Below are 16,747 nucleotides of genomic sequence, written 5' to 3'. Positions count from 1 at the left end.
CCGCAGTGTGCCAGGCGTGCCCCCGGAGCCGATGCTAGTGCCCGGCGGTCACGATCACCGCTAGGCTCCCGCGATCGCTTGGGGCACACGGAGAACCGGGATCTGTGTGTATAAACACACAGTTTATGGTTCTCTGAAGGGGAGAACAGACAGATTGTCTGTTCATACAGAATATGAAGTATGAGAGAGTATGAATAGCGATCTGTCATATCCCCTGTACAGTCCCATCCCCCCTTCAGTTAGAACACAAAAATTGTCAGACGTGTCCGCCATAATGTCACAGTCCCGATAAAAATCTCAGATCACCACCATTACTAGTAAAAAAAAAATGTATAATAAAAATGCCATAAAACTATGCCCTATTTTGTAGACGCCATAACTTTTGCGCAAACCAATCAATATACGCTTATTGCGATTTTTTTTTTACCAAACATATGTAGAAGAATACATATTGGCCTAAACTGAGGAAAAAAATGTTTTTATATAGTTTTGTGACAGGATGAAAGATGCCTGTCCTTTCCGTCCAGTTCTTCAATTCATAGAAGCAGCTTCCACAGTTTTTATCAATGAAATTGATAGTTTTTTTTTTCCACAGTTTTCATCAATGAAATTGGATCTATGAAAGGAGGGTAGGCGGATTATTGAAAGGAGGGGATCTGCTCCCACCATTCATACATCCTGTTTCATTTCATTCATAGAAGTTGTAGTTAGGAGGAGATGGGCGGAAAGGGCAGGCATAGTTAGACAGGCTTGACAAGTGCCTTTCATAGCCCCTTAGTTCTATTAACCCCCACCACACCAAAAATGAAAGTGGCTGGGATGGGGGTCAAAATAGGACTCAGCAGCACAAGGGACATATCTCACTGAAGGTAAGTAATGTCCCTTGTGCTGTTTTTTTTGTTTTGTTTTTTCTTTACATTTTTTTGTTTTATGTTCCTCTTTCACACGGAAGCACTGCTAATACAGTTGCTAAAGCGCCGGTCATTTTTGCAGTGCTTTAGCTGCGGTTTTTGGCCACTAGCAGGTTGCTTTTCAGGCTTTTTGCGGCTCTTTCAAATCACTTTTAAGGCGCTTCGGAAGTACTGCCTACTCATTTCAATGGGAAGGGGCATTTTTGGAGCGTTTTTTACAGCGCTCCAAACACGCCTCAAAGATGCTACTTGCAGGACTTTTTCTACAACCCCCCACCGCAAGCGTACCGCCCCAGTGTGAAAGCACCAAGTCAAACAAATAAGAGGCAATTTTCAGGTGCTTTTCAGGCGCTAAAACACCTGAAAACTGCCTCAGTGTGAAAGGGGTCTAAGGGTTTTTTTTTTTTAAATGCAGCAGCAGACAGTAGAGCGATAACCTCATCAGTCTATTGTTCCTCATTCACTGTCCAGTCACAGTCTAGGGGCAGGGAGGTAACCTTGCTATGTTGCTAAACTGCAGTAGAGAAAAATCAGGTCTCCAGCTTGGCTGTACTAATTGATGGTGCTGTGTATGTCTCTGGAATGAATGGAAAACAGCTCCAATATATGCATTTCAATAGTGTATTTGGAGATCTGCTTGAAAGTGTAAGAACACTTCCCATACAATCTCACTAGCCTTTTGCCACCCTCCAGGGGGGTCTAGCTTGCCCTCCCGCCCCTTAAAATCTTTATACTTACCCAAATATCACTCTGAGCTTTGCAGCATTGCTTACATTCTTCCGCCAACATCTTGAGCTGATGTCTGTACAGTTTGGCCCCATAGATTTCTATAGGGATGGTATAAGTCTTGGCACCTTTATGTCTACCAGCCCCATGGAAGTCTATAAAGCCGAACTGCATAGGCAATAATGTTGGATCAAGAAGCCAGTCACTGGCCCCAGAGCAGCTTCACTTTGTGGGAACGTTTGCTTACCCTTTAGGGTTTCTGTAGACTTTTGGAAGCAATGCATCAGTTAGGAAATGAACCATGAATAAACAAGAAATTAGACGTTGGCAGTTGTAGAAATTATAGGTTTGTGGAGTAATTACATATCTATTAGTGTGTAATACAAACTGAGGTGTCCCATGAGAAAATATTAGCTGATTAAACAAGAACCAATTCATTTTACATGGTACTTTCAACTACGTACACATTTCATAAGTTCCCTGTATTGCCCTCAATCATGTTACTGCCTGTGCTGTGCTGATCTGATTTCTGTCAGTGATAATATATGTATACCTGACCACAATCATTTCACAATGGCATTTACAATGAAAACAATGTCTCCAAGTCACATTTGTATTGTCCGGGTACAATGTGTTGTTTGTCTTTCCATTGTGGTTTTTCTTAGTCATAAAAAACAAGTCAGTTATGTAAACCAGAAAAAGAATATGACGGCAAATATTAATTCAATGTGTATTTATTTCAATTGCTGTCCTAGAGTACCAGCCTGGAGCCAGCTGCATAATGCCATCAAACAGAGTGTACCCTGAGCACCAGGTAAGATATGTATGACAGAAAAACATCTGTAGCATTTCATACCCAATGGAATTTTTACTGAACCCACCATGACGGAGGACCTAAGACTGTCCTGCATAGCTGAGGATTAGGGATGAGCTGAGCAAGTTATTGCCATAAAGAGTGTTTGGGAGCCCGTGTCCTGACCCAAGGGACATGTATCAATGCAAAAAAAGTTTTAAAGATGGCCGTTTTTTTTGGAAGCAGTGATTTTAATAATACTTAAAGTGAAACATTAAAAATGAAATATTCCTTTAAATATTGTGCCTGGGGAGGTCCTTAGTATGCTTGTGTTTCCCATGTTTAGAACAATACCACAGCAAAATTACATTTCTAAAGGAAAAAATGTCATTTAAAACTACTCGTGGCTGTAATGTAGCGTCGGGTCCTGGCAATATAGATAAAAATCATTGAAAAAAACGGCATCCCCCCCCCCCCCAGTCCATTACCAGGCCCTTTGGGTCTGGTATGGATATTAAGGGAAACCCTGCACCCAGATTTTAAAAAAAATGGCGTGAGGGTCCCCAGGCCCTGTATACAGAAAATTGGGCCTTAGGTGTTGGTGGTACCAGAACACTGTAAGCCCTCACAGTTACTCTCAGTGTGAGAACAAAGATTGTAGGAACAAAGTCACTTCTGGCGGGCTACAAAAAGATGGCCGCTGTGAAGACTAATCTCCTTGTGTTAAGTGGAGAGGGGAGGCCCCTCCCCACTCCACTGAACACACAGAGAAAGCCAGGAACTAGCTGGGGAGAGACAGACGTGGGGACACAGATGTGAGGAGGACCCTGCTTGGGGACACAGATGTGAGGAGGGACTCCGCTGGGGACACAGATGTAAGGAGGGGCTCCACTGGGGACACAGATGTAAGGAGGGGCTCCGCTGGGGACACAGATGTAAGGAGGGGCTCCGTTGGGGACACAGATGTAAGGAGGGACTCCGCTGCGGGACACAAATGTAAGGAGGGACTCCGCTTAGGGACACAGATGTAAGGAAGGGACTCAGTTCGGGACAGAGATGTAAGGAGGGGCTCCACTGGGGACACAGATGTAAGGAGGGACTCCGCTGGGGAAACAGATGTAAGGAGGGGCTGGTTTGAGCACACAGTTGGTTTGAGCCTAAAATATGCTCTAGTGTAAAGTCTCAGTACTTTTCCCTGCCCAGGGAGCTGCAGGTGGCATTTATACCCAGCCATAGAAGTAAATAGTTCTATGCAGCCACACTTGGGTATATGCCGATGCTGCAGTGCATTGTCAAAAACATGATATATTCACCTAATGTTGGGGAGTGCATCATACACGTATGCTTTTGTTTGCAGCAACCAATGGTGTCAGTATGGCCATGTACAGCCATTCACTCCATTGTCCAGTTGTACTTTCCACTTGCGGCTGCCTGGGAAAAAAATCTGTGTTTATACACTAAAGCATATACCTCAAACTGTCTGTGTGCATAAGGCCTAAGGAATACTGTACAGATGATTCTAAGTGCCTAAAGTGAAACAGGAGGTAGCCGACAGTGATCCCAGACTTTGCTTTTGCTAGAGACTAGCCACGCAAATTTGCTATAAATTGGAAAGGTGTGAATTAGAACTTTTGCTTCAAGTACCCTGCAAGTGTATAACTTGCCAGTGAAAATGTGCAAGTTACTAGACTTACAATTTAATACTGCCACACATTTGTGGCAAATTATCCTAGCTATTGGGAATGTATCAAGCTTTGCTGGCCCTGATGCATCTCACTGGTTAATATGGAGAATTAACAGTCCAAACATCCAAATATTTCAATATTTATCTGGACAGGGTCATGTATTATTTTACCTGCTGCATTAGTAAAGCAAACAATGACCCTGGCAGCACATGTATACCTACATACCTGTGATAGAAGAGGTTCTATACTTACCTATTTGGTAGCCCTTTGCTTTGCAGCTTCCCAACTGCTACACGTATCTGATGGCCTTAAATTACTTTCCTGAATAAATTAAATGTTATGCTGTAACTTTCAAACAAACAAACCTATGAAACAGAATTATACTATAAACCAGCATTGAGTTCCATGTTAAATGTATTCACCAACTTTTACTTGTTGCATCCCTAACAGGATTATGACACATTCTCAGTGTCAACATTTGATTCCAGAAGATCTATGACATTTCATCATAACAGAGGTAAAATATTGCAGAATTTATATTTGCATGTAGCACAGAAAGCAACATACACATGCTAAAATGCAGACCTAGCATAGAAAGCATGGCAGTACACATGTATGTAGCCTCATCCTTCTAATCCCGGGAAGAGCTATAATGCCAAAATACTGTCACCTAAAAATGCTCTTTAAAATATTTGGATAGTTGTCTAAGATAATCTGCATTTTATATATATACAATTAGCATCCTTGTTCAACATTTGCATAGATGGGACCATTTACCATATTCTCTAGCCTTCTAGAGAATATTTAATCATAGTCTGAGCAGACTATTTATAGTAGAACTGAGCTAATGAATTTGGTGTATCTGATTGTGCCTACTCTTTATGGTGCCTATATAAACTAGATGGCCACCAGTTGTTCAAACACAATCTACAACATATAAAACAAAAATACATGTATCACCTGCCATTTGGCAGGCTATATGGTAGCAGCTGTAGCCTTAATTTGCTTCTTTCTTTATCCATTGAGGGTATTTAACTATTTTGCCATTACATGAGCACTTGTTTTGTAGAAACGGGCTATGCTTCTTTTTGTTATATACATAATCTGCACCAGCAACAATCACTATTACAAAGAATTGTTGTATAAACATGCAGGTTTGCACTGGGTGAACTTAAAGGCTAAGTTCACCTTTGTTCAACTTTTTTTTTCTAAATTTCGGCTCCCCTATCAACCAATATAGCTTAATGTACTTCTTTTGCAAAAATAAAACAGCTTTCCATTTATTATACAACACTCTCTTTATGGCTGTTTGAAAACACTGCTCGATTACTTCTGCCTTACTTCCTGGACAGACTTTAGGTCATGACGCAGGAAGGAGTTGACCAGCTGAGGGTAGATGATGCAGAGTGTGTGCTAATGAGGTCAACTGTTCAACTCCTTCCTGAGTCATGACCTGAAGTCTGCCCAGGATGTGAGGCAGCAGTAATGGAGACACGTGTTTTCAAACAGCCATGAGGACAGTGAAGTAAACGTGTGCAGAAAAAATGGAAAGCTTTTTTTTTTGCAAAAGAAGTACAATGTTGCTATTTTGGTACATAGGGGACCTGGATATTAGAGAAAAAAAAAGTGAACAAAGGTGAACTTAGCCTTTAATGCTGCCTATGGAGAGCTGAGGGTGATCACCATAGGCAAATGGCTGCTACCAAGGAAAACAATAAAATATTCTGGTTAATCAATTCTTCTTCACTTTCTTCACTGGGGAGACCTACATACTATACATATAAACATTCCTTGATCTGACTGTAAGTGCTCTAATGTCTATAGGCACCTTCAGGCAGGAATTTGAATTTTAAAAATTCAGTATGAAGCATTGGTTGACTTTTTGCATATAACCAAGGCTTAGGTTGCCCTCAAAGATTCTTAATTTTAATGACTGTAAGGAGACAAAAATGATAATTTAAGACCGCTTTAAATGGCTGTGTTATTAGGGTAATGGGACATTTCTTATAATTAAGTTTGCCCTTTAAATTTAAGTTTGCACTTTAAAAAATATATTTTTTTAGACTATAGTTGGCTGTATTTTTAAAGATGCCACATTTTACATCCTGACTGTACAATTTTTATATACATGTCTTTGATTTTTATAAAAAACGGCCTACCCAAACAGTCAATTTATGTCCAGTCAGATAGTCCTTGACACTACACAGCCATTAGTAAATCTAAAAGAGATTTTTATAAAAGACAGCACACACAATAACATGTAAAAATAAAATGTGCAAACTAAACAAAATTAAACCTGAAACAATAGCCCATATCATTATGTGCAAGCTTACTAACAAATAAATCATTGATTTGTATCACTTAATACTCCAGGAGATGAAATGCACCAGTAAGCTTTTAGGGACACACTGGGTTGATTTACTAAAACTGGAGAGTACAAAATCTGGTGCAGCTCTGAAAACAAATCAATCAGCTTCCAGAATTTTTCGTCAAAGCTTAATTGAACAAGCTGCCACCATGCACAGCTGCACCAGATTTTGCACTCACTGGCGCAAGCCCAATACTATGTGACACTTTGGAAATGTGGATTGTGGCTGTGATCTGTTACTAGTTTACATAAGTTTTGCGGCCTCTTTCCTTTTTTCAGTGCATTGCAAATTTCTATACTGGTACAATAATGTAAGAAAATAATAAGAAAATAAGAAAATAGAGAGAAGCAAGTTAGATTCCATGGAGAGGGGATTACTGAGTGCTTTATCACTAAAACAAATGTTCTAGAATCATATTACAAGCACCTTACATGTATATTCAAGATTCAGGCATTCTTGGTTTAGCCAATGGAAAGCACCAGGGGGAGAAGACCAGTTCTGAAATGCACAAAATGCCTGAAAAACTGCCTGAAAATGCTCAATTCGAGCATTTTCTGGCATTCCTATTGAAGTCTATGGGGCCAAAAATGCTCAAATCTGCTTCCAAATCTGCTCATGTAGCTTTCGGCATCCACCTACAGGTGTCTGAGCTCTCATACTATATATGAACAGTGTCCATTGAAGTACATGGGATGCTGGAGCTTTGAGCTTCAAGCTACAAAATGCTGAAGTGTGCATGGGGCATTAACCGGGTAGCTCCAATCTAGTAGGTGGTGGTATTGCATTTGGAGAACACATTGATAGATTTATTTACTATTGAAGATTTCGCATAGAGAAATATTGTTTCATGTCTTATTTTGTCTGATTTACACATTTTCATTTTTACACATTGGTATTCTGTGCGCTCCCCTTTATTATTAGATTTTTAGTTCTAAATAGGATTTTTCAATTATGTTATGTGACCAGCTTAAAACTGACTATAGACACTATAGTGCAGACACGATCCAGCCACTTTTAGACAGTTTTGATGATACACCAAACAATAGCTTCTCACCTAAACCAGTTGATTGGATGGATCAGGAGATGTCATCCAACGTCTCTGAGAACATTTAATGATCGTTCGGTAATATATTAAAAGATTGGTGTTTGCACATGAATAATTTTGATGTACTTGACATTTCACTTGTATTTAGGTAATTTGTTGAACCTGCATAAAAAAAATATAATCAGCATTCCATTTGTTTATTTTGCTTATCATATGATCTATTCTACACTAAAACAATTTCCTATTTCCATTATCTGTGTTAACCATCAAGCATCTCAGATAACAGGAACATGGAAAAAAGGTATCTTTTGTAACTAAAGTCTAATGGAATGAATGGCATATTTTACAGACTGCACCTGTTGTTTCAAGCGAAAATGTTTTTGTATCAGTGGAATGGTGCTACTCGCCCTTGGAGCAATTTCTGCCTTTATCACGTTGGGAGTCATCTTTGGAATTCCAAAGAATGGAAGTAAGCAAACTGTATTATTTGTCTTTTCGAAAAGGTAGTCAGGACATCATGCCCAACATATAAAGCTGCAATTGCGAGAAAGCACAATTCTAATTTTGTGCCTTCCGCTATTTATGACATTTCAACTCCAGATAGCAGGGCAACTAGGGTGAATCTGTAGCTTACTAGCTATTGTAAAGTGTTAGGTCTCATTCAGAATGGCGTACTGAAGCATACACCTGTGCAAGGATGCACAGAGGTCCTATGCATCCCCGTGCGTGCAGTTGCATTCATGTCAACTGGGTCGCAGTAGCAGATGCAGTAGTTGTGTCCGTACAGACACTGCATCCCAATTAACATGAATGGGACTGCCTGCACGGGGAGGCTCATACCGCCTGTGCATCCCTACGTTCCTCACACAGGTGTACAAATAACCACCTTCCACCTGGCCACTGCACATATACAGCTGGGTGGGCACTTCCTCCTCCTGAGTGGACATTCAGGAATGTCCTTCAAAAGGAGGGGGATCATGTGCGCACGTGCCCATGCAGTGGCGCAATCCCGATGCGTTCTCCAACCGGCAGGAGAGCTCTGTGATTGGCCCTCCTGATCACATGATGACTGTGTCCAATCACAGCCATCATTTGACATAAATAGAGAGCCGGTTGCTGGGCGATCGGGTCTCCTCTCCTCACACGGAAGTTGTCAGTGAGGAGAGCGAATCACTGCATACGGCCGATAATCAGTGAGTATGAGCTGTTTTTTACAGATTTTTACACACTGATCACCAGCCCAGTGTCCCCACACAGTGTCCCCAAAACACTATCACCACATACATGTCTCCAAAATAGTGTCCCAAAACACTGTCACTACACACATGTCCCCACACAGTAAAAACACCTGTCCCCCACATATGTAACAGTAAAATCAACTGTCCCAATGATCATCTGCACACATATGTCTGTGATCATCTGCGTTAATCTGTCCGTGATAACACAAACCAATTATTATACACCTAACAGGATTTTGTTTAACCAAAGACATGTAGCAGAATACATTTTGGCTTAAATTTATGCCAAAATGTGATTCTATTGAATTTCTTTTAAAATAGAAAGTAGAAAAATATAGCTTTTTTTTCAAAATTTCTACTCGTTTTTTCACTTATAGCGCAAAAAATAAATAAATACCACGAAAAGAAAGCTCTATTTGTGTGATCAAAATGATAAAAATTTCATTTGGGTACAGTGTTGCATGACCGCGCAATTCTCATTGAAATTACAAGAGCGCTGAAAGCTGAAAATTGGCCTGGGAAGGAAAGGGGTGAAAGTGCTTGGTATTGAAGTGGTTAAATACACCTGTGTGAACGAGGAGTTAATATGCCTTGTCACAGTTTGGTTGTCTGTATGTGATGTACTGATGTAATTAAAATGTTATGATTAGGTCAAAGAGCTATGTTATCATAGTGAAAAAACTCCCTTTGATTGCTAAAAACACGTGTCACAGTAAGAGTATGCCCGCAATCACAAAAAGTACTGGTCCATTAGGGGGAAAGTTGTCAACACATATAACAATGTCCTACCCTCCTAAATTTACAGTCATGGTGGTGAGTGTGAACAGGTCTACCACAGATTCACATCCTGGGGGAGTAGAGGAAGTGAAGCTTATCTTACACCCCCAGAGGCAAGCAAGATTACGGCCATTTTTGTCCCATAGATTTGATAGAAAAATCCTTCACAATCACTAAAAAAGTTTAAATGGAGACCAAAAAAAACGTTTAAATGCTGAATTCCCAAATTTTGTCTAAGTATTTCAGGAAAAAGAATAAAAGATTGAAGAGTCCCACACCAGGGTTCATACTATAAAAAAAACTGATAGCTTACCCTCCATACAGGTGGCAGACATGATTATTACACTACCATTTGCTAATTAGGTTATTTTTTATTCTCATAAGTACATTGTAATTGTTGTTCAGAGTGCAAAATCCAAAAATTTTGCGACAGTAAGCTCAGATGTGAGGAGGAGAAGGTTAGAGATAGAATAAGGAAAGGGAGACTAGGGGCTTAAGGCAATGCAAGAGCTTTGGGCCCCCCATACACTTATAGTACAGGCCTTTAGTATTTCAAGGTGCAAAATGTTTCTGTTACCAAAAAAACATTAAAATAAAAGAGGGCAAATAGAAAGATAAAATAATATATGCTTGGATATTCATGCAATGATGAATTGACCGAACGTAGGTCGAACCTGATTTCTGGCTGTACTAAATTCTGCAAACTGATGTTCCGATAGTATAGCATTATGTAACAGTAATATAAATAATACCTATAATAATAATAGATATTTGTGTATGGGATTACTGGTTTATGACAATCACATATCATCTTTTTCAGATGTATATACTCGAGAGTGCAGAACCTCCCTCGGTAAGGCTGGCTTCCTGTGTGATGATCGAAGAACTTGTATAGGACCATCAGCACTTTGTGACGGGCAGGTGGACTGCGTCAATGGAGAAGATGAATCTAGAACATATTGTAGTATGCTTTAAAGATTCGATTTTTAAAAGACATTCTCACTATGTACTAATCTTATGATTGAGTGACGAAAACAGATCCTGGGCATGTAATAATGCAAATTGTACAATTGCAATATTATGTGCACTGATACACTGGAAGGAATTAAATTAAAGTCTAGCCAAAAAGCCTGTCAAAGAACCTTTCATGAGGATTGATTGTTTCTAATAAATACAGTTAAAAATTTTGAAGCAGTGTAGCCCAGCAGCTGTATGTCATATTTAGGAAAGACCCAGAGCCTAGATTGTGTTATAATCCTATCATTCATGGTTGTGTTGTAACTGTACAAATTGGGAGAGTCTCCATTGCAAAACTGGCCCTTTAATAGCCACAGCCACTCTCTATGGCACCCCTGTATTAAGTGAAACTTTACTTTTCCAGAAACATAAATCTATCTGTTTATCAACAGAATACGTTTCTAGTAAAACCTGAATGTGGAGCTGCAACCAAAACTAGTGTGTAGAATACAGAATGGAAACTATGGCATTGATAATATTTTTGTATAGATGTGCCATACATTGAGCTAGATGGCCATTATTGAGACACTACCAATGGCCCCACCAAGGCGCACTTGCTTCTTTCTTCATTTATATGACAAGATACCAGGATGGTTTACTGTTAGCTGTGAATAATTGCCTCACCTTGTTTAGGCATTGGCTTACCTTTTTTATGGATGGTCTTTGCACTGATTGTGTCTGTACTACTCTTAAAATTGTATGGAGTCTACATTTTATTGTAATTTGTTGCACATCTTTGATATTAAATGCTCAATAAACATATTATACTTACCTGCTCTGTGCACTGGCTTTACACAGAGCACCTCTGATCCTCCTCTTCTCGGGTCCCCCGCCGGTGCTCCTGGCCCCTCCCCTTGCTGAATATCCCCATAGCAAGCTGCCTCTGTGGATCCATAAGACACAAAGAGAGCGGCTCTGACCCGCCTCCCTCCTCACTGCCAGCAATTGACAGCAGCAGGAGCCAGTTGCTCCTGCTGCTCTGTGTCAGCCAATGAGGATGGAGAGACCCAGGAGTGCCCCTGGTCTCTTGCACATCGCTGGATTAAGATGGTGCTCGAGTAAGTATTGGGGGGAGCTAAACAGAGAAGGTTTTTTTTACCTTCATGCATAAAAAAACCTTCAGCCTTTACAACTACTTTAAATAAAGTGTCAATTTGAATTACTTACTTTGGTTGTTTTTTCAGTATTTATATGTTTTTGAATATATATATATATTCCTTGTTTTACAAATAAACATTTGATACATGACAAAGGATTCTCAAAGTGCTATAGATTAGCTGTCAGCTTGTGTTGATGGCATTCAGTTTGCAATACTTCTGAGATCATTCATTGATAGTGATGTATTTGACCTGCAGTGGATCTCATTCTGATCTGCATTTGGCCTGTTTTAAGTGCATTTTCCATTTCCATAGACATGTATGGGAATGCAAAACCCATTTGAAGTGAACTGAAGCCCATGAACACAGACCAGTAGGAACACCACAATAAGAAAGCTTGCTTTGCAACTCACTTTGTCTGTTTTTACCCTTTTACTGAGGTCTCTGAAAGGGGACGAGTCACAGCTGAGTTCTGTAAACTGCTGAAATAATTGAATATGTAATAAACAGACTAGAGCGCTATCTACTGGCAGGATAGAAGACTATAAAATATTAACATGCTATATGTCATATTTACATGACTAAGAAAATACAGAAAATGTTCGATTTTTTTACTTGTTATTAATATCATTATATTTAAACACTTTCTTTATAAATATTAAATGCTTTCCTCCTTTATCTTTTAATCTGGTTTTCTAAACCTCACAGGCAATTTACCTAACAACCTCCCAGAAGGACTGGTATTCAGATGTGCAAACCGTAAAATATGGACATATACTGACAAACTGTGTGACAACAAAAATGACTGTGGGGATTGTTCTGATGAATCAGGTACAGTGAATACTGAATAAATTACTCATTAACAAAGTAGAGCAAAGTGAATTACTGTAAACTTACATTATATTTTTCTTGCTGAGTAAGGTTAGTGTTGAAAATATTTTTATTGAACATTTCAATTGAAAACAATAAGACAGTAACCATCATGAGGCAAAAACAAGCAGGAACAGTAACAGGATTACATTCACGGGTGTCCGGCTAATGACTATCAGCCACAGTCGGTCCCGTCGGAAAGTCTGGAAAACATGGAAAACATCCCATTCCCGATCCACAAGGCCACAGCAGGGAAAAACACTCATGGGTTAATACATGAGACAACGTGTAATTAATATTGCAAAGAAGACAGAAAGAAAGAGAGAAGAGAAAAGGGAAGAGAGGAGCAAGAGAAAGAGGAACAGAGTGGTAGAGGGGGAAAATGAATAGTAAGAGGAGAGGAGAGGGAAATGGGGGGAAGGGGAAGAGATAGGGATAGGGGGGGGGGGTAGGGTAGGAGAGAGCCCACAGCGTCTCTACGCGTCCAGGATTTGTTTCATTAAGGTGTCAGAGGAAGAGAAGCGGAGCCAGATCGACCATTGAGATATAAACTTGGTGTAAGTGTCATTGTCCAGTGCCAACATCTCCTCCATTCTCATGTTGTCATTCATAATGGATACCCACCGCGACAATGGGGGAGTAGTCGTCGTCTTCCAATAAGCAGGTATCAGCTGCCTAGCAGAGGACATAAAAAAGCGGAGTAATCTTTGTCTCTGCGATTTAATAGACCCGGGCAGTATGGAGAGTAATGCAATTTTCGGGGAGATAGAAACCGGAGTATCAGCTAGAAGATTATAACAGTCAAAAACCTGTGTCCAGAAGGGGCGAATCCTCTCACAGTCCCACCAGACATGTATATAAGTTCCGACTGAGGCTTCACAGCGCCAGCAGGTGGCTGGCGTAGATGGGAAGATTTTGTGTAAAGTAGCAGGGTCTTTGTACCATCTGGACAGTAGCTTATAGTTCTTCTCTTGAGAGTAGCAGGAGATGGTCCACTTGTGCGTGAAAAGAGGTTTGCCATTCTGGCACAGAGATGTCTTCACCCAAATCCGCAGACCACAGCCTAGTATAAGATGGGAGCTGATCATGCGCTAAAGTCTGTAGCAAGTTATATAAGGAGGATAGCAGGTGTTTGGGGGTTTCTGGGAGCGAGCACAATACCTCAAAGTTGGTAAGCTTGCGGTGTATTTGAGAGGAGGAGTGTAGGCGTTTGGTAAATGCGGACACCTGTAGGGCCGTGAGCCAATCTCCAGAGTCTGTCAGGGGGACCGGGGTCCCCTGAGAGGGATGTACAAAAGTGAGAGCTTGTGGCCACTCCGCACACCTAAAGGGTCCTAGGGAAGCTGCCCCTGTACTTTGTGGCAGGGCAGGATGGTCAAAAAGGGACGTCAAGGGGCCCGGATCAGAGGAAAGGGTGGCGTTTAGCCCTGTCTTATACCATAATTTCAAGGAGGCCAAAGTCAATGGGGATAAGGATGTCATACTAGGGTAGTCCTGATTGTATCCCCATAGAAGAGCTCGGAGATCCACAGGAGAAAGGTCCTGTTCAACAGCCACCGAGGCCTTGCAGGGAGGACGGGGGAACCATTCTATGATGCGAGTCATGTGAGCAGCCGTATGGTAGGTCTCAAAGTCAGGGAGGCCTGTTCCCCCCATAGTCTTCGGGAGTGTAAGCAGTTTAAATTTAACTCTGGGGAGGCCCCTGTTCCACATGAATCTGATGGCCAGCGAACGCAGGGAGATGAAAAAACATTTGGGGACTTGAATGGGGATGGTTTGGAATAAATACAGGAGCTTGGGCAGGATGTCCATCTTTAGAATATTAATCCTTCCGAACCAGGGCGGGGGGGATCCCCCCCATTCCTCAAGGTCCTTCCGTATACGGTTAAGCAGGGGAATATAGTTCAGGGAAAACAAATTAGCCAGGTTGGGGGGTATAATAACCCCTAGGTAAGAGATCCCCTTGGTCTGCCATTTGAATGAGAAATTGGATTTTAGAAGGGACAGCGTGGAGGGGGTGAGGGATATGTTAAGGGCTTCAGTCTTAGCAATGTTGATCTTGAAGTTACTATGGAGACCAAAACATTGAAATTCTCTGAGTAGGGATGGTAGGGAGGTGTGTGGGTTCTGAACATACACAAGGAGGTCATCAGCATACAGGGAAAGTTTGTGATGTGCAGACGGAGTTTGGATACCTAGAATGGAGGGGTTTTGTCGTATGGCACATGCCAAGTGTTCAATAATGATGACAAAGAGGAGGGGGGACAGGGGACAGCCCTGGCGTGTACCGTTTGCAATGTCAAAGGGGGCCGACGTGGTATCGTTGACTAGGACCGCAGCCGAGGGTCGTGAATATAGGGACATAACTTTAGAGATGAAGGGTGATCCGAGGCCAAGTTGTTGTAGAGACAGCCGTAGGAACCTCCAGCTGACCCTATCGAAGGCCTTTTCAGCGTCAAAAGACAAGAGGCAAGCTTTCAGGCCTTTACGTTGGATCAGGGAGATAAGATGTATCGTCTTGGAGGTGTTGTCCCTCGCTTCTCTGCCAGGGACAAACCCCTCTTGATCGTTATGAATAATTTTAGGCAGTAAAGGGGACAGACGGGTAGCCAGAACCTTCGCAAATAGCTTAATATCTATGTTGAGCAGGGATATGGGTCGATAGCTGCTGCATTGGGAAGGGTCCTTGCCTGGCTTGGGGATAATAGAGATGTTGGCAGATAAAGATTCCTTGGAGGGGAGGTTAAGACTGTCTACTGAATTAAAGGCCTTTGTCAGAAGGGGTGCAAGTTGTGGGGCAAATGTCTTGTAGAACCGGGGTGTAAAGCCGTCTGGACCCGGGCATTTTCCCACTTTAAGGGCTTTGATGGCCTGCAAAAATTCAGAAGTAATTAGGGGCTCATCTAGGGATGTCGCGTCTGCATCATCAATAGTGGGTAAGGCAGTTTCCATAATATAATCCAGTGTGGGGTCGGGAGAGGGGGGGGACCGATCGGAGGGGTTTGCACGCGAAAGGTTATAAAGCTGTGAATAGTATTGCCGGAAGGATTCAGATATCCCAGAAGTGTTAAATGTTTTCCTATGGTCCGATTGGACGATAAAGGGGATAGAATGTCGTGGGGGTCTAGGGTGAATAGTTCTTTGCTGAGTAAGTAAGGTTAAAAGAGTGTTTAGACTAGACTGGACACCTTAAAGAGGTGCTGAACTCAGGAAGATGTGCCTAAAAAGGCATGTAGAGTGCAAGAAGTGGTGTCAATAGCATTTCCTGTGGTCTCCCTTGATCTTTCCTGTTATTGACCCACCTTGGCTTGTTCTGTGCTGTGACTCCTGGTAGAGGCAGGGTTTTGCCTCCCCTTGTCGGAGAATCCACCATCAAGAACAGTGAGCAGCACAGTACTGACATCACCAAAGTTTATACAGTGGGTGTACCCATAGCAAATATACAGCAATGAGGCTGTAGACATGGGAGCCTAGGCAACCTCACACACCAGGAAAGGCTATTTTTTGGAATTCCAAAATAAAGATACATTTTTCAGGGTACTTCTTGACACAGTTATAATTTCAAAATGTTCCTTATTACAGAGCAAATCTTCATGTTTTGAGTTCAAGTCCACCTTAAGAGCCCTTTCACATTAAAAGCGCCTGGGCGTCAGCAATACAGCAGTGCTATTTTTAGCTTTAACCCCGCTAGTGGCTGAAAAAGGGTTAAAACCGCCCGCAAAATGCTGCTGCAGCGGTGAATACACCGCTCCTGTAGCGCTGCAAAGAAGCTGCTTGCAGGACTTTTTGTGACGCCCGGCCAGCGCAGCGCCCCAGTGTGAAAGCACTCTGGCTTTCACACTGGGTTTGCAGCTGAGGCTTTTTTCAGATGGTTTTCTTTTGCTATTTTTAGTGCTAAAGTACCTGAAAAACGCATCCAGTGTGAAAAGGGGTGTAAAGGACTTCTGTAGCTTTAGAAAAATTTTAATTGTTTAATTCCCACATCCTCGAACATCCATTCCCATGGGTTAGCCATACTAGTGGTGGCCTCCAGCCATCCAGTGGACTATGGCTCACCCAGGAATAAATATGGTTGGTGTGTGCATGTGCAGCATGACAACCCCCATCTCTAGTTACATTCACAGAATAGTGGGTGTTAGTTGGTGGATTAAGTTTCTGGAATCCCTTTCCCTCCAATCAGTACCTGTTTTACTACTTTGCAGCCACATAACTAACTAAC

At 41.6% G+C, this 16,747-nt stretch overlaps 1 protein-coding gene across 1 annotated transcript in view; it reads left to right on the top strand.

Moving 5' to 3' along the window:
- Positions 1-16,747, top strand: part of LOC143940787 (low-density lipoprotein receptor class A domain-containing protein 1-like) — a 46,507-nt gene that overhangs the window by 14,460 nt on the left and 15,300 nt on the right. The window contains exons 2-6 of the mRNA XM_077462513.1: positions 2,393-2,451; positions 4,566-4,632; positions 7,879-7,998; positions 10,365-10,508; positions 12,367-12,489. Coding sequence (XP_077318639.1) covers positions 2,419-2,451; positions 4,566-4,632; positions 7,879-7,998; positions 10,365-10,508; positions 12,367-12,489 — 487 coding nt within the window. The 5' untranslated portion in view covers positions 2,393-2,418. The remainder of the gene's footprint in view (positions 1-2,392; positions 2,452-4,565; positions 4,633-7,878; positions 7,999-10,364; positions 10,509-12,366; positions 12,490-16,747) is intronic.

Source organism: Lithobates pipiens, unplaced genomic scaffold, assembly GCF_037356315.1.
Source record: "Lithobates pipiens isolate NorthernLeopardFrog02 unplaced genomic scaffold, aLitPip1_a1.2 Scaffold_3, whole genome shotgun sequence".
NCBI lineage: Eukaryota > Metazoa > Chordata > Amphibia > Anura > Ranidae > Lithobates > Lithobates pipiens.
Note: the sequence above shows the minus strand (reverse complement) of the source record. Positions and strands in the feature narration are given on the sequence as shown.